The sequence below is a fragment of the Geotrypetes seraphini genome, chromosome 7 (genome assembly GCF_902459505.1).
Source record: "Geotrypetes seraphini chromosome 7, aGeoSer1.1, whole genome shotgun sequence".
Lineage (NCBI taxonomy): Eukaryota > Metazoa > Chordata > Amphibia > Gymnophiona > Dermophiidae > Geotrypetes > Geotrypetes seraphini.
This window is the reverse complement of record NC_047090.1, coordinates 1,295,116-1,318,031: the sequence shown is the minus strand read 5'-3', so window position 1 is coordinate 1,318,031 and position 22,916 is coordinate 1,295,116. Positions and strand designations below refer to the sequence as shown.

At 44.2% G+C, this 22,916-nt stretch overlaps 1 protein-coding gene across 10 annotated transcripts in view; it reads left to right on the top strand.

Annotated features, from left to right (window-relative positions):
- Positions 1-22,916, top strand: part of ANO4 (anoctamin 4) — a 207,152-nt gene that overhangs the window by 167,743 nt on the left and 16,493 nt on the right. For 9 of the 10 annotated variants that reach the window (XM_033953171.1, XM_033953170.1, XM_033953169.1 and 6 more), the window contains 5 exons: positions 987-1,044; positions 4,043-4,140; positions 7,285-7,427; positions 14,907-15,059; positions 21,298-21,445. In XM_033953171.1, coding sequence (XP_033809062.1) covers positions 987-1,044; positions 4,043-4,140; positions 7,285-7,427; positions 14,907-15,059; positions 21,298-21,445 — 600 coding nt within the window. The remainder of the gene's footprint in view (positions 1-986; positions 1,045-4,042; positions 4,141-7,284; positions 7,428-14,906; positions 15,060-21,297; positions 21,446-22,916) is intronic. The other variant, XM_033953168.1, reaches the window with a different exon arrangement.

Sequence of the window (22,916 nt, the reverse complement as noted above, 5' to 3'; positions counted from 1 at the left end):
CAGCAGCGGGGGAGGTCTTTCCCACCATGGGATCGACCTCCGATTGGGCAGGTGGGAGTATATAAGGGAGGGATTGGTGGGTGGGAGTATATAAGGGAGGGCTCTCGGAGGACCTCTTAATGGTTTCCGGTCCTCCGAGGTGGCTTTCCCACCCTCCCGCCCATTATGACTCCGGGACTTTTCACTAGAGTTTGGTTATGGGTCTGAGCATTCACTTAGAAATCTAGAGTCACTGTGTGACCATGAAAGTATTTGGTTGTTTATTTATGTGGAAATAAGGTGATTATTTTTTGAATTGTTATATGGTTATCACCTTTGAAGAAACAAGGTTCCTTATATTTTATGTGCACTATGTTTCTATAACCTTAAAGTTCTATGGCATCACAATGCAGGTGTAAAGAACCTTAGCCAATAGGGAGAGGAGGAGATAGTGGATGCTGTGGATGGACTATTTGGCCTTTATCTGCCGCCATGTTTCTATGTTTCTGTGTTAATTACAAAAGTTCAGAGCAGATTACAATGCTAAGAAACTGGGCTTTTCCACGAGGTGCAATCAATTATAGAAATATTCTAGTTGATCTTTTGATGTATAAATACAACCCCTCCTTTACAAGGCTGCACTAGCATTTCTAGCGCCGGCCACAGTGGTAACAGCTCTGACACTCAGAGAATTCCTATGGGCATCCGAGCTATTACCGCATAGCTTTGTAAAGGAGGGGGACAATGGCTTGTGTTTTTCTGGTTTGGTCCTTCGATTCCCTTGAGGACAATTGATGCCAGTGAATAAGACCGAGATCAATGAGAAGGCATGTTTGTAAGTTTATCCCGCCAAGAAAAGTTGATGCAACAGACCATTTTGGCCATTTTGCCTCTTTCCCTCATGTATTTTGCCATTAGCATTGTGGCGAGAGTGTCTCTTTGCCGTACATGAAAGCCTGTGATATGTACTGTTCAGGACGAGAAGCATGTGTTCTTTTATCTTAAAGGTTTACAGGACGTCCAGGCGCTTATTTGAGGCTTCTAAACAGATGGAGACTGGAAGAGGTTAGTGATGGTTTTATTGTATAATTTTCATTATTAAGGTCAACTCTACATTTCAATGATTTATAGGTAACAGCCGTACTGAATGTAGAGTATTTACTTGTTTTTTTGTACTGTGGTCTTCCGCTGTTAATATTTTAAACCCTGACTACTGTGATTGTTTAGCCTCCCATCTGTTTATCCCAGCTCACACTCTACCACCCAACTTCTCCCCATCTAATGTCTGCATTTGACCCCTCGGCTAAAGGATAAGTTGTATTATAGAAAAGTATTAGTGTCATATCTACAGTACAGTGTTGATAACGCTGGCTTTTTTTATGTATAGATAATAAAGTCCAGTATACCTAAATCACAATTCAATGTCTTTTGACTTTGTCTTTTGACGATATCTACAGTACAGGCAGTCCCCGGATTAAGAACAGGTTCCGTTTTTTAAACCGTTCTTAAGTTGAATTTGTATGTACCTCGGATCCTAGCATTCTTCCCACCTTTTCCACCTCCTTGAGGCCCCTCTTGCATCCCTTTCCGTCTATCCACCCCACTCTTCCCTCTCAGCAACCATATCTAACATTACTCACTCTCATCTCTCTCTTCCCCATTCATTTCTTCCTCATCCCTCTCCCACCATGTCCAATAATTCTGTCTCCCTCCCTATGACCAACAATTCTCCTCTTTCTTCATCTTCCCATGTATACCAGCTCTTTCCCTCTCTCTCAAGACATCCAATTCACACTGTCTATTCTCTTCCCCACCTCAGCATCTCTTTCCCTCACTCCTGCCATTCTTCTATCCTATGGCTCATGCTCCCCTCCCTCCCTCCATTCTGTGTCCAAAGTTCATGCCACTGTCCTCCCTCCTTCCTTCCATTCTTTGGCGGAAATTTGTGTTACCTCCCTCCCGAGTGCCAACTCGCCCCTCTCCCTCCCTGCTATATCCCAATGCCTTTCTCTCCCTCCCTCCATTCTGTGCCCCAAGTAAGTGCCTCCCTTTGGCAGGTGTTTACCTTCTGGCCGGCTCCCTCCTCCTTCCAGCTGCATTCGTTCTATGCACTAAGCCGCCGGCAGTGGCTCCTACGTGCTGAGCTGGAAGTCTTCCCTCTGATGTCAGAGGAAGCTCCTCCCACATTAGAAGGAAAGCTTCCAGCTCAGTTGCAGGACTTGCATAGGAGCCGCTGCTCGTGGCTTTGTGCAGAGAACTGATTGCGGCTGGAAGGAGGAAGGAGCTGGTCAGAAGGTAAATAGCTGCCATAGGGAGACACGTACTTGGGCACAGAATCTGGGAAGAGTATGGGTGTAGATCGGAGTAGATCGAGTAGATCGGAGAAAGTTATAATGCCGCTTTATAGGGCAATGGTCAGACCCCACTTGGAATACTGCGTCCAACATTGGTCTCCCTACTTAAAGAAGGATATAAAACTGCTGGAGAGGGTGCAGAGACGAGCAACTAAACTAGTGAAGGGTATGGAGAAACTGGAATATGAGGATCGACTTAAAACACTGGGATTGTTCTCCCTTGAGAAAAGGAGACTGCGTGGGGATATGATCGAAACCTTCAAAATACTGAAAGGAATCGACAAAATAGAGCAGAAAAAACTATTTACATTGTCCAATTTGACACGGACAAGAGGACATGAAATGAAGCTAAGGGGGGGCAAGTTCAGGACTAATATCAGGAAGTTCTGCTTCACACAGAGAGTGGTTGACATCTGGAATACTCTCCCAGGGGAGATTATTGCGGAATCGACAGTCCTAGGCTTCAAAAGCAAACTAGATGCATATCTCCTTGAGAGAGGCATATAAAGATATGGTTGGCTATAAAATAAGCCAGGTGTATACCTAGCAGGGCCTCCGCGTGTGCGGATCGCCGGACTTGATGGACCGAAGGTCTGATCCGGAGATGGCGCTTCTTATGTTCTTATGTTATGAGCATGTTGCTTAGTGATGCACGCCACATGGAAAGCTAGCAGTTTTCATTGCAAGGTCCACATGGCATAAGTAATTGGGTCTACTATTAGACATGCCAAAGTGGATTTACGTTACTATTCTAGGAGGGATCTTTAAAAAGTTTCCACACTTATTTTTTTCAAACACTAACTATTAAATATTTCAAAAGCAAATTACATTACCACCTGCAAGTTGAGCTGACGTGCCTGCCTGACTAGTCACATGGCATTCTACGACATACCCTCTTACCAGTTCTCCCTCCCCAACCATTTCCCGTGAGCAGCATCGGGGATGGTGGTGCCCCTCCCCCCCTCTTGCCCCCCACCGTGTGCACGCCTCCTTCCCTTTCCCCATAGTTTTTTTAACTTCTCCAGCATGAGCAGCATGCCCACGTCAGTGTCGACTTGCCCTTTGACTTCACTTCCTAGGCGTGGGTCCCAAACGTGACATCAGAGAGAGCGCCAGTGCTGATGCAGGCAGCAACCTCATGCTGGGGAAGTAAAAAAGGTATGGGAGAAGGCAAGGGGTGCCCGCGCATGGCAAGGAAAGGAGCAGGGGTGCGAAGAGAAAGAGGGGCACCATGCCCTTAGGAAGACTGCGCCCGGGGTGGACCGCACCCTCGCATCCCCTTACTTATGTCACTGATTAGGAGTGACCTAAAGCTGTTAGAGAACTGGAACGAGGTTGTCCCTTTGTGGTGCTTAACGTTTGTCATCACTTTACAAAATTGTCATCATAGTGCGCACTCTTAACAACATTCATGTTCACCACTACCCCTAAAAGAAAAAACAAACAAACATGAAAATGAAAAATTTCTGGGTGTCCATCCCTAGTCGAAATGCAAATTTTTGCTTTCAGACTGTCCTGGTAACCGAGGTCAGCAGATGCGTAGTGGCAGACCCATAGGTTGTAGCACCAAAAATACCGAATGTGAAATGCGAAAATTAGAGGTACAAAAATGATGTAAATATTTCCAATGTAGAATTATAGCAGCTCTTAAAAATGTGCTGCCTGCTTCATAAAGTAGTAAATGGTGTCCTTCTGTTTTTCTTCCTCAGTGCCATCCAAGTGGATGCCTTATTGATCTCTGTATGCAGATGGGTATTATAATGGTGCTAAAGCAGACCTGGAATAATTTCATGGAACTGGGTTACCCGTGAGTAGATATGCTTCATAGAGTCAATGGAAAACTGCAGGTTAAGAACATAAGATTTGCCACTGCTGGGTCAGACCAGTGGTCCATCGTGCCCAGCAGTCCACTCACGTGGCAGTCCTAAGGTTAAAGACCAGTGCCCTATTTGAGTCTAGCCTTACCTGCGTATGTTCTGTTCCAGTAGGAACTTATCCAACCTTTTCTTGAAAAGTATTTTAAAAGTTAGCATCCCACAACGAAGCACTGTGCTTGCCTAATATTCCTGGAGGAAAAGTCCATAGTCTGTTATTAAGACATGGGGGAAGCCTCTGCTTGCCCTGGATCGGTAGCATGGAATGTTGCTACTGTTTGGGGTTCCGGAATCTTGCTTTAGGATTCTGAATGGAATGTTGCTCCTCTTTGGGTTTTGGCCAGGTACTAGTGACCTGGATTGACCATCGTGCGAACGGGCTACTGGGCTTGATGGGACCATTGGTCTGACCCAGTAAGGCTATTCTTATGTTCTTATTCACTCAGCAGAGTAAACAAGCTTGGTGGACTCAGAGATGTCAACATTTAGATGGCAAGAATGTGCACGAATGATTGCAGTACTAGCATTCATGTTCAAATGTGTACAGTACATGCAAATGCATAAAACCAAATAATCCAGCAATGTGCTATTCATTAGTTTGGTGCTTAAGTGCAACAGCGTCAGCTGCGAAGGTGTGTGACAACAAGGTCGGAGTCTGAGCAGAGCATGGGTGACGAGAAAAGTTACATGCGTAATTATAGAATGATTTTAGCAATCTACATAGGTGTGAGCTTATTTGTAGATGCTGTAAGCACTTGTACCTAAAATACAGGCATGAATTCGACCTTCTTTCTATAAAGAAATATACTGTACGGTAGAATTCTAACTAACCGGTATTCAAGCAACCGGCACTCTCACCCAACTAGCAAAAAAATGGTTGAACAAAAAATCATCCCCGAAGCAGCAATGGCAGCTGTCCTGAGCCGCGAACCCCCCTCCCTCTAGCCCTCCCTCCAGCCCTAAAGCAGCGGCAGTGGTTCTGAGCCACAAATCCCCCTCCTTCCCTCCGTTACCTGAAGCAGCAGTGGTAGCTGTTCAGCAAAGGCAGAGCTGAAAACAGGCTGTAAGTGAGGGGGGTCCAGAAGGCCAGACCTACGTGGAGAGAGGGAGGGCAGATGGGGAGGGGGGAGAGGGTCCAGCAGGGTGCAAGGGGGGGGGAGATGATGGTTGCTAGACCCATAAGTGGGGGAGAAGGGGGAGAAAAAGTGGGTGTGGGAGCTGATAAAGTGAGGTGGGAAGGGAGACAAAACTATTTTTACAGTAACTCTCAAGCAACCAGAAACTACAGTTATCAGGCATCTACCAATCCCCATGGGTACCGGATAACTGAGAGTCTGCTGTAGATGTCTACTTTTCTTTGGGCTCCCAATAGACAACAATTTGTAGACCTGCCCTCAAAGGTTTTGCAAAATAAATCCCACATTCCCCTTAATTCTATAAAATTGGGTGCCTAACTACGCTTTCCCTCAAATTCTATAAAAAGCACTAAAAGCTGTGCGAGCAATTTTGGTCCTGTACGCAAACCGTGCATGCGATTTTAATTGAACAATAAGCAATTAGCACTGATAATTGGCATTTTAACAAGCAATTATTGTTGCTAAAATTAAAATCAATTGAAAGTTACGTGCATAAATTTTGGGGTGGGATTCATGCCCAAATTTTGCACATGAGCCAAAAAGGGGGGCACAGAAATGGATGGGTCATTGGCAGATTGGGGTGTCACTTGACATTACGAGCATAATTATAGAATAAGGATATCTTCACCTAAATAAAATGGATAAAAATGGTGTACAAATTTTAAAAATAAATAAATAAATTTAGGTGCAGGCATTTACACTATGTTTTTGTTGGTGCAAATAGCTGTGCCTAAATTTAGTCGTGATTCCCAGGAGTAAGTGCTATTCTGTAAACAGCACTTAACTTTAAACGTGGCTTATAGAAAAGCGCTTTTTTCAGTGCTGATTTTTTGGGTGCCCTATAGAGTATTTAGGGCTTAGCATACAAAGTTGCACATGCAGTTTATAGAATAAGGTCAGTTGTGCATGCAACTTAATTCAATTGACGTTAACGGACAGTATTGGCTATAATTAGCTTTAATTGACACTAATTAACAGCTATGTGTGCAACCGCCCTTAATCGCTATTCTTTGCGTTGTACTCAAATTCTAGAATGTGCAACTTCAAAGGGGTGTGGATATGGGAGTGGCTTGGGTGAGTCAGAGGATACTATAACTTAAGTGTGCTGGACAAAGGCGCTGACAATCCCACGACGACATTTGCACACAGGACAAACGCGTGCCACCGTTTCCTTGGCTTTGAGGGCTTTCCGTTTGTGCTGTGAGTGGGGTGGGGGTGGGAATCCCCCCTTCCCACCCCATCCAGTAAACTTACAAGTGCTCGTTCTGCCGTTGAGGGGGGAGATTGGGGGCGAACCCCCCCCCCCCGGTTCAGTGAAAACTCCCATTTTTTAGTCTTCGGAAGTTTTCATTGTATTGGGGGGGATTCCCCCCCCAAAAAGGAGCATGAGTACTTGTCAGTGTGGTGGGGGGTTCCTCCCCAACCCCCCTCACAGCGCAAAGGGGAAGCCCTGAAAGGCGGCACACATCTGTCCTGCGCACAGATGTCACCACGGGATTGTTGGTGCACCTTTGTCCGGCACGCTGTTGATGGGTCAAGTCAGAGATGTGTCAGGCATTTAGGCAGACGGGATATAGAATACTTTCATTTATGCACCTAATTGTAGGCAGTTAGGAGCACACTAGAGAATGACATAGGCAAAGTTTGTCCCTGTCTACATCCCCGCTCCTGTGAGCTCTGTCACTGGCCCTGAGAACTCTTTCCTCCTCAAATGTTTGAGGCTTGTGTATGTATATATACTAGCACTTTTCTGCCATTATTGTAGGGTTGCTTTAGTAACTGCGTTAATATCAAAACTGTCCAGTATTTGATGCTGAATTTGCATGCTTAGTAGTAAAGTTTATCAAACAACTTGTTGTTATTAGTTAATGCTTTTTATCAAACTCACTTAATACGTTTCTTGCTATCTCTCTCTACAATATTTTTTTCCAAAACCTGCAGGATAATTCAGAACTGGTGGACCAGGAGAAGACTACAACAAGAACATGGCACTGAGAATAAAGCCAGTATACTACAGTGGGAGAAGGATTACAACCTTCAGCCGATGAATCCTTATGGGCTCTTTGAGGAATACCTAGAAATGAGTATAGCAAAGTTTATAGCTTATTCTTTTATGTATTGAAAATGGAAAACAGAGAATGTGAATAGCCTTTCCAGGGTATCCTACTCTTTACCAGACATAAGAGGCCACATGGGTGACTCTTGTGGGCCTATTCTATAGATATTTTAAATCAGCGACTGTCATTCCATGAACACATCAGTGGAGTATTAAATTATTATTAAAAAGTTTCAGGTTTATTAAAATTTTGATTAAACATAATTTGACAAATTTCCACTGAACAAACATTTGACTAACAGAAACAGGTGGGAGAACTACAAATTTAAAGAAAAGAATACAAAAAAGGGAGACCACAATAGGAAGGGGAAGCAATTAGAATTATCAAAGAAATCTGACCATATTTAGGATCTGCTTAGGAGTCATATGCATCCCAGAAAAGGTAAGTATATGATTTGTTGTCACACTTATAAGATTTAAAAATGAATAAAGATTTATAAAAAAAAGAAAAGGTAAGTCTTTCAATTTCTCTTAAATTTGGCTAAATTTTTCTCTTCCCTTATATACAGAGGTAAGGAGTTCCACAACATAGTAAAATCTTGTTCTTATTGTCTGCGTATGATTTGATCCGTTGCTAAATTTTTGGAACCTAAATCTTTAAGCATTCTAATCCATTCATTAATCATATCAAAACTTGATTATTGTAACTCTCTATTCATTGGTGTAACTTTATTTTATAATAATGTACCCCATTTTAAAGTGTACATCACTTAGAAGTATTATAAGCAATATAATCAAATTTTAAATGAACCTGAAATCATAAGGACAAAAAAAAGGCTTCAGATCATAAGAAAATAAGAACATAAGAATAGCCTCACTGGATCAGACCAATGGTCCATCAAGCCCAGTAGCCCGTTCCAACGGTGGTCAATCCAGATCACCAGTATCTGGCTAAAACTCAAGGTGTAGCAGTATCCCATGTTACCGATACAGGGCAAGCAGTGACTTCCCCCTGTGTCTTTCTCAATAACAGACTATGGACTTTTCCTCCAGGAACTTGTCCAAACCTTTCTTAAAACCAGCTACGCCATCAAACTTATATCAAAGGCTAAGAAGTACGACCACGTTACTCCTCTTTTGCAAAAAGCTCACTGGCTCCCAATTACGCATAGAATCTCCTATGAAACCATACTACTGACATTCAAAATGCTATTCTTTAAGGAGCCTCAATACATACATAATTTACTAATTCTGTACAGCCCAACACGTCCGCTTCATTCAATGGATCAACATCTTCCGACAGTACCATCATTAAAAATTACCGGAAGACGCAGGCAAAGCATATTATCGGTTATTGCACCGCAGACATGGAAAACCCTCTCACTTATACCTAAGAGAAGATAGGAACATAGACCACTTCAAGAGTAATCGTAAGAGCTTCCTTTTTAAAGATGCCTATAATTGCTAAATTTCCTTTGGCAGCATTCCTTCCTAGGACTTTTATTTCAGCAACTCTGCTACAATTTTCAGGTATAGTGCTCTTCCTTTATTTCTTTTTATCTCTTTTATTCTGTTTCCTTTTTCCTTTTCCCTTATTCCCTGATGTTCTTACCTTATTTGTTTCTTTCCTTACAGAGATTGTAATTCTTCTCTTTTTTTTCCTTGTGAACCGATGTGACATGTACCCCTGTTAGTTTTAAATGTTTAATTCATGTTTTAATTTGGTTCATAGACTAAACCGCGCAACACAATTGCGCGCAGCCAAAGCCAGTCCGACAATCGTGCGCAGGACATCAGCGTGCCAGATTTAAACTGAATTTTAAAACACTCTGAGGGGGGTGTGTGTGGGGGAACCATCACACTTAACTTAGTAGTGTTGACACTGCAGTTAGAAACCCCCCATTATAGAGGAAACAGGCTTTTTCCCTATTTTTAGGGAAAAGTTCAGTTTCCTCTGTAATGGGAGGGGGGGTTCTCCCAGAGCACTTTAAAATTCAGTTTAAATCTGGCGCGTTGATGTCCTGCGCGTAATTGTCTCGCATGGTTTTGACACATCACCTTTAATTTGTATAATTATTGGATTGTTATTCGCTTAGTAATTCCAGATAAGCTATTTTATCAAATTTTATTAAACTTGAAACTTGATAGACAAAGGTGTCCAAGGGGCAAAATCTATAAGAGAATGCCTGATGTTTGCTCATAAGGTCCTTCACACTGCCTCCCTTTCATATGTAGCTTCCCTGATTTCTCCCTCCAGATCTCGTATGTTCTTTGGATGGTCATTGTTTTACGACTGCCCCTGTTTTTTGTTTGAGGCTGGAATACACTAGACTTTTTTCTGTGCATGTCATTACCTTTGGAATTCACCTCCCCTATCCCTCCAATCAGAGTAATCATATAAGAAATTTAGGGCTGGCCTAAAAAAACTATGTTTTCAGAAAAGCGTTTCTAGGGTCCTTGTTGGTCTAGTTGCCTCATTTTTGGCAGTACATGCTCTTTTTTTCTTGGCCTTGCACCTGACATTGTTAAGGGCACCAGGTTAAAATAGCTCCAACAAAACAGCCCGAACAGAAAATAGCCCTGACGATTTAAAAAAAAAAAAATCCTGACAATATAGCCTCTGACAAATGAGCTCCTGACAAAATTGCCTGTCATTGACTGTTTTACACATGCTGCTGCTGTGTGTCCCACTGTTGTTGCTGTTGTGAGCTGAGGTACTTGTTCAGGACAGACTGGAGGAGGGAAGAGACAAATACCAGATTGGGGAGTGGAACAGAGAAGAAGAGATGCTGGACTCACAGATGGAGAGATGAAGTTATGTCAGACCATGGGAGGGGATACGGGATAGAGAAGGAGACATGCTGGACCCGGGGTGTGGGGGGAAAGGAAAAGAGAGGGGAGGGACAGGGTTATTTTGTTGTTAGAGACAGGGACACAGGGAAATGCTGGAAAAGGGACGCAGAGGACAGATAGGGATTGTCGCCCACCAGGCCTCTAGTCAGGACAGTAGAGGGTGCTGGTGGGGACTAGATTTGGATCCCTGGCATGTTCCCCTGGAACTAGGGTAACCTTTAGGAGTAATCACTGGCCAGGAGCTTGCCCAGGATCAGCCGGTATGCTGGCTGTAGTAGCCAAAAACACCACCATACAAAACAAGTAGTGAAAAGAAAAAATAGTCTTTATTTAGCCCTTTCACTGGGCTTAAAGCAAAATAGGCTGGCAATTGTAAATCACAAAGGCAATCCACACCACGAAAATCAAAAAAAGAAAACTTTACAGAGAAACATGCAATGTCAAACAGAAAGAAGATACACCATAACTGCACCACTGAGTTGTAGTTGTTTGCAATGGTTTAATCAGGTCCTGAAATGGCTTTATGTTGGTAAGTACTTCAAAGAAAGGAAGGTTGTTCCTTTTCCTCCTGGTTGAAGTGGTAAGTGTGGTCTGGCTTGCACAAAGGAGAAGAAATTCACAAATTAGCATTTTTTTATTTTTTTTTTAAACCCTCAAAATAAATGCCAATCCTCTTGGTCTGACTTCTAGGGCTCTTGCCTTCTCCCCAGGAACACAATCCCAATAGTCCACACCAGGCTGCAATTACTGCCAAACTGAGCAGTAGAAAAAAAAAAACTTCACAGCCAAAAAGAAATGCAGGAAAAGAAAAAAAAACTCCCAAAACACAGATAGGGGAAAAGAAATTAAACTCCCCAAAGTCAGCTTCCTGCTTCTTCCTATAGAAGCTTCGGCTTCCCCGCCCCAGTTTACACCAAACAGGCAAAGAAGAAAAAAACAATTCAAAGGTTTAACCTTTCAGGGACCCACCTCCATAACTTCAGGAAGGTAACTGACCTCCTCTGGTCCACAGGTGGTATCCATGGCTTCCCAATCTGGTGGTTCCCTGGAGGTTTGGGGTGAAACCAGTCCTTCTTCAAGCATGTCCACCTCTTGACTCAACCATGGCTCAACAAGGCACTGCTTTGGTCCTTTCCACCAGCTCCTGCTGCCTCCAGCACTGCTCCTGAGGCTGTTTCACCTGCTTCTCTTGCTCCTCCCCCAGCTCATCCTCTAGCTGTTCCAAGCCCTGCATTTTATGCTTGAAAGAACCATACCCGCTGCACCTGAAGTGGATGAGGGGAATTGATTCTCTAAGCTGAGGAGCCTGGCTTCCTCCATACTGCTTTTTAAGGGACTGTCTCAAAATAACAGGCTTCTCTTTAAAAACAGTAAACCTTCTTAGCTCAGCAATTAACCTTTCCTGAGGTCTCCTTTGTGTGTGGCTAGGTAACCAGTCCCTGACTTGCTCAGCTTCACTGCCTGGGGAGTAGCCAGCTAACTCCTGACTATGGCTACTGACCTGGTCAGCTCTTTTGGAAAGGCACCGTAAGTTCCTAATGCTGCCTTTTTTGGGAGTAAGCCAGCACTGGTGCTGGGTTGGTCACAGGATGCAGAGAGAAGATGGATGGTAGATATGGAAAGAGAAGAAATGTCAAGGGCTATTGTCTTACAGGGGCTAATTTTTCAAGAGTTATTTTGCTACATGAGACATTTTGTCAATAGCTACTCATATTTTGTTGGTGACCTTTTTGTTAAGGGCTATTTTGTTACAAGGCTGTTTTGTTGAAGCTATTTTGTCTAGGCTATTACATTAGGGTGCCATTGTTAGGCTTTCCTATCCTGAATTATGGTGTCCGTTTCCATTATGATACGAATATTTTACTGTAAACCTCTTTGATTTGTTGTGAAAGGTTTCCAGCATTTCCCCATGTCCCTAATAACAAAATAACCCTGTCCCTCCCCTCTCTCTTCCCTTCTCACCAGGACATCACTTTATTCACCTGGCACGATCCCATTCTATAACATTCTAAGCACCCAGATTCCATTATAGAATCTTACTGTAACCCAGCATTGGCACGCCTACCATATAGAGACCCAGGGCAGGATTAGTCGAGGGCCCCTAGGCACACAAGTACACTGGGCCCCCTGCCCCGCCCCGCCCCACCATGCGCCTAGGCGGAAACAGGAAGCTGCGTCAGAGGGAAGCTTTGGCCAAGCAGCACTGCTTGCAAAATTACAGTTCCCGTTGCCTTTCTTACCCACGTTGCTTGCTTGTCTTACTTTCCGTCAAGGGGGGGGCGTTGCTGATCGGGGGGGACCGAATTGCCGATCGATGCTGGAGGGGCCCATCGCCGTTTGAAAAAAACAATGTTGATGCCCTCCTTCATCGGACCCCCCTCACCATTTCAGGCCCTAAGCACATGCCTACTGGGCCAATTGGTTAATCCTGCCCTGTAGAGACCCACAGTAACACCCATCAGAAACCTGGCATAACTGAAACCATGGAAATGCGGCCCTGCATATATATCTGGAATGCTCTTCACAAATCATGATAATAATCATATCCAGATTAATTAGAACCAGGAGAGGATGAACCAAATGACATCATCACTTGATATGCAGATGATGATTAATCTGAAATGAACTGGTCTCAGCCCACTTTTTTACAAAAAATTTATGAAGTATAACCTAAGTCAGGGGTAGGCAATTCCGGTCCTCGAGAGCTGGAGCCAGGTCAGGTTTTCAGGATAGCCACAATAAATATGTATGAGATAGATTTGCATCTCAAGGAGGCAGTGCATGCAAATCCATCTCATACATATTCATTGTGGATATCCTGAAAACCTGACCTGGCTCCGGCTCTCGAGGACCGGAATTGCCTACCCCTGACCTAAGTGGTTTACATTCAGGTACTCAAGCATTTTCCCTATCTGTCCTGGGGGGGCTCACACTTTATCTAATGTACCTGGGGCAATGGGGGATTAAGTGACTTGCCCAGGGTCACAAGGAACAGCATGGGATTTAACCCACCACCCCAGGGTGATGAGGCTGCAATTCTAAACACTGTGCCACACACTCCCCCAAGGAGTTGGGTTTTCAGATCACAAAAATCCTTGTGAATTGTGATACTCCCTTTCCAAGTTTTGTTTGCAGCATCTGTACAAGAGAATTTTGAGTAATATACATCAGGGATGAGGTCTGTAATCTGATGCTTGGATTATCTGTCATTAGTTATTTGGGGGGCAGTTCTATAAAGAAGATCATGGGAGTAATTCAATTCCGGGCCATTTCCGGTTATTGGCATTGAATATGTGGTCTATTTTTGGCCACTAAAAACTTAGATGGCCATGTTGATATCAGTGCTGGCCAGCTAAATTTATAGCAGCCAAAGATAGTTTAAGTGGGTCAGTTTGGCTGCTTGACTTAGCTGGCAACCAGTCTGAATTCTGAGAATAGCTGGCTAAGTTGAATGACATAGCCGGCTACCCATTAGCCGCTAATCGCTAATATTCAGTGACCAACTCCTGCAGAATATTAGCATTTGTGCTATTTAGCTGGCCTGCTAAATAGCACTAAATAATTGGTTTTTAGCACCTGTTCAGAATTCATTATCCAATTTATTTTTCTGTGCATATCAAAAGTGTGCCCATTGTTGGGCATGCAACTTTTGGCATTATGGGGCTGATTATAGGTGATGGTAGGCATCCTATCACCGTCTGGCAGCCAATCAAGATGCATGTTTTTAGAAAAAAAAATTCCCGAGGCTGGACGCCTACACTGTAGGTGTTGTCACGGGTCTAGGGAGATGGGTAGGAATACCGAAGCTCGCCCAAGGCTGGGCATGAGCATGGCTTCACCTGGATGTGACCTTGAGAGAGTTTAAATGGACCTAAGCATCTCCCTAGGACCATGACATGCCTGAAATGTAGGCCAGAAAAATGCTAGCCTAGGTTTCAAAAGTTAAAAGTAGACACGGCCGGCTCAGCTGGTCGCGGCAAGGGAATCCCCAATCAGCTGAGCTGGAAGGACTTCCTGAAGCCACACTTTGGAGAGTCCTACTGGCTCATTAGATCGGGGGGGGGAGGGGGGAGGGAATACCCTTGCCACGATCAGACTGCAGTAGAGGACCCCCCCAACATGTAACCCCCAAATCCCAGCAAGAAGTATGTCCACTTTCTCCCCCTGCCAACCTCATGACCGCCCCCCCTGGAATGAAGACTGGCAGAAGGGTTGCCCACTCTCTCCTGCCGACACCGTCCTCGAATCCCTGACACCACCTTTTAACCCCTGACACCACTTCCTGAACCCCCAACACCCCCCAAACTGCCAACATTCCCTGAAACTCAACCCTGATCTCTCCCCCCCCCCCCCAGATAGCTTTTTGAAGAAAGTCCGGCTAGAGGTATTCCTTCTTCGTCCGGCCAGCAGGCCCACCTTTTCAAAATGGTCCAATCGGAGTCTTAGCCCAAACCCATTGCATCCCAGGATGCACCTGGAAGTAAGCCTAAGGCCCTGACTGGTCCAAAAGGTAGGCCTGTCAGGATTCCCTTCCATCTCCTGACATTTTTTGAACATATATTATGCACAAAAGTTATAATGAGAGGCTAGCTAATAAAATGACCAACTTTGTGACTAAAATGTGACTCATAATTCTTCATCTTTTTAATTATAGTTCTTCAGTTTGGCTTCACTACAATCTTTGTGGCAGCATTTCCGTTAGCACCACTTCTGGCCTTACTTAACAATATTATTGAAATCCGTCTTGATGCATACAAATTTGTCACACAGTGGAGGCGGCCATTAGCTTCCAGAGCCAAAGATATAGGTGAGTTATTATATTTACATAATTCCATGTTACATCACTTTCTGGTTGGAACAGATGTCCATTTATCTGAGTAAAAGAAGCTGGCTAAATATGTGCTTTATAATAAAAGTGAGAGGCCCAATATTGAACCAGCTACAATCAGCATTTTGCTGACCTCTGCTGGTGTTAACCCCAGAAATTCAATGCCGGGTTCTGGTATTGAATTTCTGGGCATTCAGGAGTGGCAAATAACATATCCAGTTACAATATTCAGCCCTTAACTGATTTTTTTGGACGGTCCTATTAACAAATTATACAAGGATGCACAATATATAATATGTTCATATAATGATTCAAAATGTTGTGTGATTGTGGCACCGCGGTAACCCCCTCTTCAAACCCAGCGTGCACTAAAAAAGAGGGAGAAAAAGCCTCAGATTAATGTAGCAGTATAGAGCCAAAAGGTACAAATCAAAACTGCTTTTGATGCTTTCACTGGCAAAAAACTCCTTCACAGAACAGCGGTCCTATTCGTGCAATTACCTTGACCAAAGCATTTGCCACCAAGAAAACAGTTTTGAAAGTTAAATCCTTAAGAGACAACAGACACAATGGCTCAAAGGGAGGCTGCTGTAATGTTCACAGCACCAAACTGAGGTTCCAGTCCGGGCAGACTGGCCGGAGGGCGGATGAAGCCGACCCACTCCTTTCAAAAACCAGACCATGTCAGGGTACACCACGAGAGAGGAATGTTGCACCTGACCTCGGAAGCAAACTAATGCTGCCACTTGCACCTTAAGGGATCTAAGGGCTAAACCTTTATCCAGGTCTTCTTGGAGAAACCCCAGAATGAGGACCACTGATGCTGAAAAGGGTGACGCCTCCCTCTGGGCACACCACTCCTTAAAGACATGCCAAACCCAGATATCCGGGGAAACCCAGACATGTCCTCTTTTCAGGTTTTTTTTTTTTTTTAATTTGTGGGGGTTCCATTCCAGGAACCCCCGTAAATTTCGGAGAAGTACTCTAATGCTCCATCTTCCTGACCTGACATGCCCTTGCCCTGTTGGTTTTGTGGCCCTCCCTTCCCCTTCCAAAAATGTCCTCGCTGTAGATTCTGCACCCACCTCATGCGGTGGATTAGTTACATGCTCACAGAGGGTCAATTTCCACAAGAAGTCACCGAAATCATCATAACCCCTATTCTGAAAGACCCAAAGGAAGCAACAGATCAGCCATCCAGATACAGACCTATAGCCTCAATACCGCTATATGTCAAACTAATGGAAAGCCTCGTAACAAAACTTCTTACCAAATACTTAGAAACCCACAACATTCTTCACCTCTCACAATCAGGCTTCAGAGGCAACTACAGTACAGAAACACTACTAGTCTCTCTCCTAGACACAGGCAAACAACACCTAAGCAAAGGCAAAAAAATGCTACTCATACAAGTTGATCTCACAGTGGCATTCGACCTAGTAGATCATGACATCCTACTACAAACACTGGAGGCAATAGGAATCACAGGCAAAGTCTACAATTGGTTTGAAGGATTCCTCCGCTCAAGAAGATACAGAGTAAAAGCAAACAATGAACAATCAGAATTCTGGACAACCCTTGCAGAGCCCCCCAAGGCTCCCCACTATCACCAATACTCTTCAACCTTTACATTGCCACACTTGGCACATGCTTAGACAGACAAGGTATAACATCATAAGCTACGCAGACGACATCACCATCCTCCTACCTTTCGACCAAACCACCCCCAACACAACGAACAAACTGCACATTGCACTAGAAACAGTGTCAAAATGGATGAGAGGCCACAAATTAAAACTGAACCAAGACAAAGCCAAATTCTTACTTCTAGAAAGAAACAAAACCCCAACCATAACAAACCTAGAAAGAAACTCCATCACATATCCCTTACAACCCAACCTAAACCTACTGGGAATAATGATAGACAAAGGCTGCACCATGCAACTTCAAATCAGTAAAACGGTTCAGAAGGCATTCGCAACCATGCGCAACTTAAGATAAGTCCGAAAATACTTCAACAACGAACAATTCAAACTCATAGTACAAGCGTTAATCCTAGGACTTCTAGACTACTGTAACATACTTTACCTGTCATGCCCCGCCAACATGCTAAAACAATTACAAACAGTCCAAAATATAGCCCTAAGACTAATATACTCGCTGAAAAAATACAACCACATTACCTCAGTTTTCCAAGAGTCACACTGGCTCCCAGTACAAGTACGCATACAACTCAAATTCTACTGCACCCTATTCAAAGCCTTAAATGGAAATGGACCAAGCTATCTGAACAACCGCCTAATCAGGAAAAACACATCCAGACCAAGGAGAACTCAAGCATACTTTACCCACCCCCCAATCAAGCAAAAAATATATGATGGTTTACTAGCCACCAGAGCAGCAAAAATAGACCACCACCTCTCAAATCTGCTGACCACGACGCCAAACTACAAAACTTTCAGGAAAGAACTGAAAACCATATTATTCAAGAAATTTGTTAAATGATCTAACCAAACCGTATCGACCATTCCCAGATCCCGATGCATACTATAGCTATCAACCTTGCAATCTCCCTGGGAATGCTCAGGCTAATTTCTTGTTGTAAGCTGCCTAGAACTGAAAGGTATTGGCGGGATAGAAGACATCAATGACCTGACCTGACCTGACATAACGTGGAAAAAAAAAAAATTTCCCTGGTGTTTGATGAAACCCAACCCACATACCCTTATCCAGGACCCCCAAGGCCCTCATACCCAGTGGTATAGTGAGGGGGGTGGTTCGCCCTGGGTGCTGTCTTGCTAAGGGCACAGCACCCCTCCTCCCTTCTGCCCCCAGCTCCTCTCCTAGCTGTGCGCACGCACCCCGCGCCTTCCGCCATACCTTTTTTACTTCCCCCCGTGCGAGGTTGACGTCCGTGCCAGCACTGGTGCTCTCTCTGATGTCACTTTCATGACCCACGCCTAGGAATTAATGTCAAAGGGTGAACCGCCACCGACACGGGCATGCTGCTCAACCAGAAAAGTTTAAATGGGTAAAGGGAAGGGCACGCGGTGGGGGTGGCACCGTTCACTCTTACTACGCCACTGCCCGTCCCTTAAATGAAGCAGGAGCCATGCCCTCTCTTGGCATTGTTATCTTCAAAATGACAGCACCCTGCCTTATGCGATGGAAGCTGGGCCGGGCAAGTTCTGCCACTGAAGTAAATCTATGTCCCATAAATCATTTCCAGGGATGAACAATGTTGCACACTTTAGTGTATGTTTTATGACCTAAACACTTTATGACTCCTCCCGGGCTCTGATCAAACTATGTTCGTAAACACGCCTGCACATGGATCACATAAAAATATGTGCCTTTTATGTGATTTTTTTGCATGAGGTAACTTTATGAAAGGCTTTTTATATGCCTATTTAGGTTAGTATCCTCATCTTCAAAATGCCATAGTCACTACAAAATCTAATTGAATTCATGTGAATCTTATCTACAGAAGCCTAAACGTGCTGCATTCAGTGTTGAGCAGAGGCTGCTTGTGAGAGTGTGTAAAGCCTTCGTCTGTCCAGTGTTTCCTGAAGCCTTAACGTGTTTCTATTATCCTGAGCTATATGTGGGTTTTAAAAGCATTGAAGTGTCCCACTGAGCAGCTTTTCACTTTAAAATCACAGGGGCGCCTGGATTTCATTTTTACATTGAATCTGCTCTCAGAAGGGGGGGAGGGAGACTTGCTGCCTGGGGAGAGTATGATGGCACTTTTCATAAACCAGGCAAAGTGAAATCTAGCGGTGATCTGCCATAGTGCCAACTTTAGTTTTGTGCTAGCTCTTTAAAAGGTAGCTTAATGTACTCCATTGCTGGCACAAGATCGTATAGATTGATTAGGGGGGGAGAGTGAGGAGGGCTTTTGACAAATTTGATAAAGATAACTGGCCATGTATTCTTAAGAGGCAAGAGCTGACACTCAGTGCACTTATATGTATGCTTTGATCTGTCCCTGGGCTGACTTGTGCCAGCATTCCTGGCTGTGGGTGACAGGAAGGTGTACCTATAATTTAGACATATCGGTGTCTTCCACCAGTGGTGGCTCTTGGAATTAAAAACAAAAATTCAACTGACAATCTACTAAAAAAATTTCTACACCATCTCCTGCCCATAAAATCTTCATTAAAGTAGCATATTCAACAGAGGAGATTGAGAGGGGACATGATCGAAACATTCAAGGTACTGAAGGGGATAGACTTAGTAGATAAGGACAGGTTGTTCACCCTCTCCAAGGTAGAGAGAACGAGAGGGCACTCTCTAAAGTTGAAAGGGGATAGATTCCGTACAAACGTAAGGAAGTTCTTCTTCACCCAGAGAGTGGTGGAAAACTGGAACGCTCTTCCGGAGTCTGTTATAGGGGAAAATACCCTCCAGGGACTCAAGACAAAGTAGATAAAAACAGGTTGTTCACCCTCTCCAAGGTAGGGAGAACGAGAGGGCACTCTCTAAAATTGAAAGGGGATAGATTCTGTACAAACGTAAGGAAGTTCTTCTTCACCCAGAGAGTGGTAGAAAACTGGATCGCCCTTCCAGAGGCTGTTATAGGGGAAAACACCCTCCGGGGATTCAAGACAAAGTTAGACAAGTTCCTGCTGATCAAGGACATACGCTGATAGGGCTAGTCTCGGTTAGGGCACTGGTCTTAGTCCGCGTGAGTGGACTGCTGGGCATGATGGACCACCGGTCTGACCCAGCAGTAGAGATTCGTATGTTCTTATTAACTTTGGTGATAATGAGCTATCATCATTGATAATAAGTATCATTAAACTTTGCTTTATAGCAGAGGTTCTCAACTCAGTCCTTGGGACACACCCAGCCAGTCAGATTTTCAGGATATCCACAATGACTATGCATACATTTAAATTTGGGTGTGGCGCAGTGGTTCGAGCTACAGCCTCAGCACCCTAAGGGTGTGGGTTCAGATCCCTCACTGCTCCTTGTGACTATGAACAAGTCACTTCATCCCTTCCTTGCCCCAGGTGCACTAGATAGAGTTTAAGTCAAACAGGGCAGAGGGAAATATGATAAAGTACCTGAATGTAAAACTACTTAGAATATAAGTGGTATATAAATTAAAATCAAGAAATATTTGTTGTGAAATCTATGCTCTATAGCAGTGGTGCCCAAATGGTCGATCACGATCGACCAGTAAATCGCAAAGGCAACATGAGACAATCGCGTTGTATTTACGATCTTGTTCTTCCTGCCTCCCCGAGCTAGGCCAGGCGCGTACAAGCGCCGGACCCACAAGACTTCACCTCCGACATCAATTCTGATGTCAGAGAGGAAGTTCTGGGCCAAACAATCACTGCCTGGCTGCCCTGGAATTTCCTTTCCGACATCTGAATTGATGTCGGAGGCGAAGGCTTGTGGACCCGGTGCTTGTACGCGCCAGGCCTGGCTCGGGGAAGCAGGGAGAAATCGGCATTGTGGCCTCAGGGAGAGAGAAAGAATTTGGGATGTGGAAATTGGCGCAATGGCTTGGGGGGGCAGGGGAAGAGAGAAAGAAAGACATGCAGGGGAGCGAGAAAGACAGAAATAAAGAGGGGGCAGGGGTAGAGAGAAAGAAAGAAATATTGGATTTACAGAAGAAGGAGTGAAACCAGAGACTCATGAAATCACCAGACAAAAAGATAGGAAAAATGATTTTATTTTCAATTTAGTGATCAAAATGTGTCAGTTTTAGGAATGTATATCTGCTGTCTATATTTTGCACTATGGCCCTCTTTAAGTAAACCGCGATAGTGGTTTTTAGCCCAGGGAGCCCATGAGCATTGAGAGCAGCGCAGCTTCCTGCGCTAAAAACCGCTATCGCAGTTTAGTAAAAGGGGAGGGGGTATATTTGTCTATTTTTGTATAGTTGTTAATGAGGTGACATTGTATATTTTAGAGTCATCTGCCTTGACCTCTTTGAAAAAAAACCCCCGAATATAAATGATAATTAACATTTTCTCTGCGTACAGTGTGCTTTTTCAAATTTTTTTGTTGGTAGATCATTTTGACTTGGTCATTTTAAAATTAGCTTGCAAGTCAACAAAGTGTGGGCACCCCTGCTCTATAGTAATGCAAGTCAAAGGCTAATTTGATTTGCAAGCCTAGTTAGGCCGGTCTTTTCCATTTGAAACCTCAGCGGATGAGGTTGCTTTCTAGTAGCTAATACGATGCTATTTCTCATGAACAGGAATCTGGTATGGCATTCTGGAGGGCATCGGAGTCCTTTCTGTTATCACAAATGCATTTGTCGTAGCGGTGACTTCAGATTTCATTCCCCGGCTAGTCTATGCTTACAAGTATGGACCATGTGCAGGCCAAGGGCAAGCAGGAGAAAAGTAGGTCTCTTTTCAAGTCTCTATAACATATAAAACCAGTGGTGTAGTAAGGAAGGATGGGGGGAGGACCACCCCAGGAGTCATCTTCACGGGGGTGCCAGTTCTGGCACCGGCACCTCCCCCCACAATGTACCTCTTTAAATGTTCACCGGCGCAAGCAACATCTTCCACTTGCTGGCCGTGCTGGCATTGGCTCCCTTGTGACATCACTTCCTGACCGCGGGATCAGGATGTGACATCAGAAGAGAGCCAAGGCAGGCATGAGCAGAGGGTGGACGGTGCTGCTTGCACTGGTGAACATTTCAAGAGGTATGCGAGAAGGAGGGGAGGGGGGGGTGGCGTTCAAGCAGCAGGGAAGAATGGGGGCACCCAAGTGGTGGGGGAAAAGTGGAGGGGGCACATGGCATGGTGATGCCAGGTGCCACTGCTCCGGGCACCAACCCCCTTGCTACGCCACTGTATAAAACCAATTGTCCTAAATTCTGAATGAAATTGTGGCATTGCTAACGATGTACCTTCCACGCTTGCCTACGAGAAATGTGATCTCAGATTTGTCTCCTTTTGTTTGTCTGGAAATGACTTTCTTTAAATTGCATCTTGCACGTTGCCTGTACAATAGGAATAAAACTAGTCAGCGCTGAACTTGAAACATATTTTAGGCCTGTACTGAATTCGTATTCGATTCCTTTTGGCCCTGAATGCATTATTCATATGTGGCCGAATAGTGATTTAAATTCAAATACGAATAATCTGGGGCTCCACTTTGCTAAATCCTATTGAAATAAACGGTTCATAGAAATAATCGCGGAAGACAAAGGCGCGCGCCGACAACTGAGCGCAAGACGGAGGCGCGCACCGAAGAAAATTACTGTTTTTAGGGGCTCCGACGGGATGTTTTGTTGGGGAGCCCCCCCACTTTACTTAATACAGATCGCGGCGGCGTTGTGGGGGGTTTGGGGGGTTGTAGCCCCCCACATTTTACTGGAAACTTAACTTTTTCCCTAAAAACAGGGAAAAAGTGAAGTTTACAGTAAAATGTGGTTGGTTACAACCCCCAAACCCCCCACAACGCAGCGCGATCTGTATTAAGTAAACACGCCCCCCGTCGGAGCCCCTAAAAACAGTAATTTTCTTCGGCACGCACCTCCGCGCTGCGCTCAATTGTCTGCACGCGCCTTTGTCCCGGCGCACTTTTGACCTGACACCGAAATAAACAATCTCACATTTCCACTTTTTAAAATTTGTTTTCTCAAAGTTCAATGCCCATTATTCATATTCAGTATTTGTATTCAGCTGAATCATTTTTTCTTTTCTTTTCTATTTTGTTTTAAATTATTATTATTACTGTAGTTCTTGGTAAAATCCATGAAAATTCAAAAGGAATCCCAGTTTAAATCTTTATTCATTTTCAAAACATACACAAAGCGCAAACAAAATACACAAGTCAGATAAAACATATAACAGCACTTAT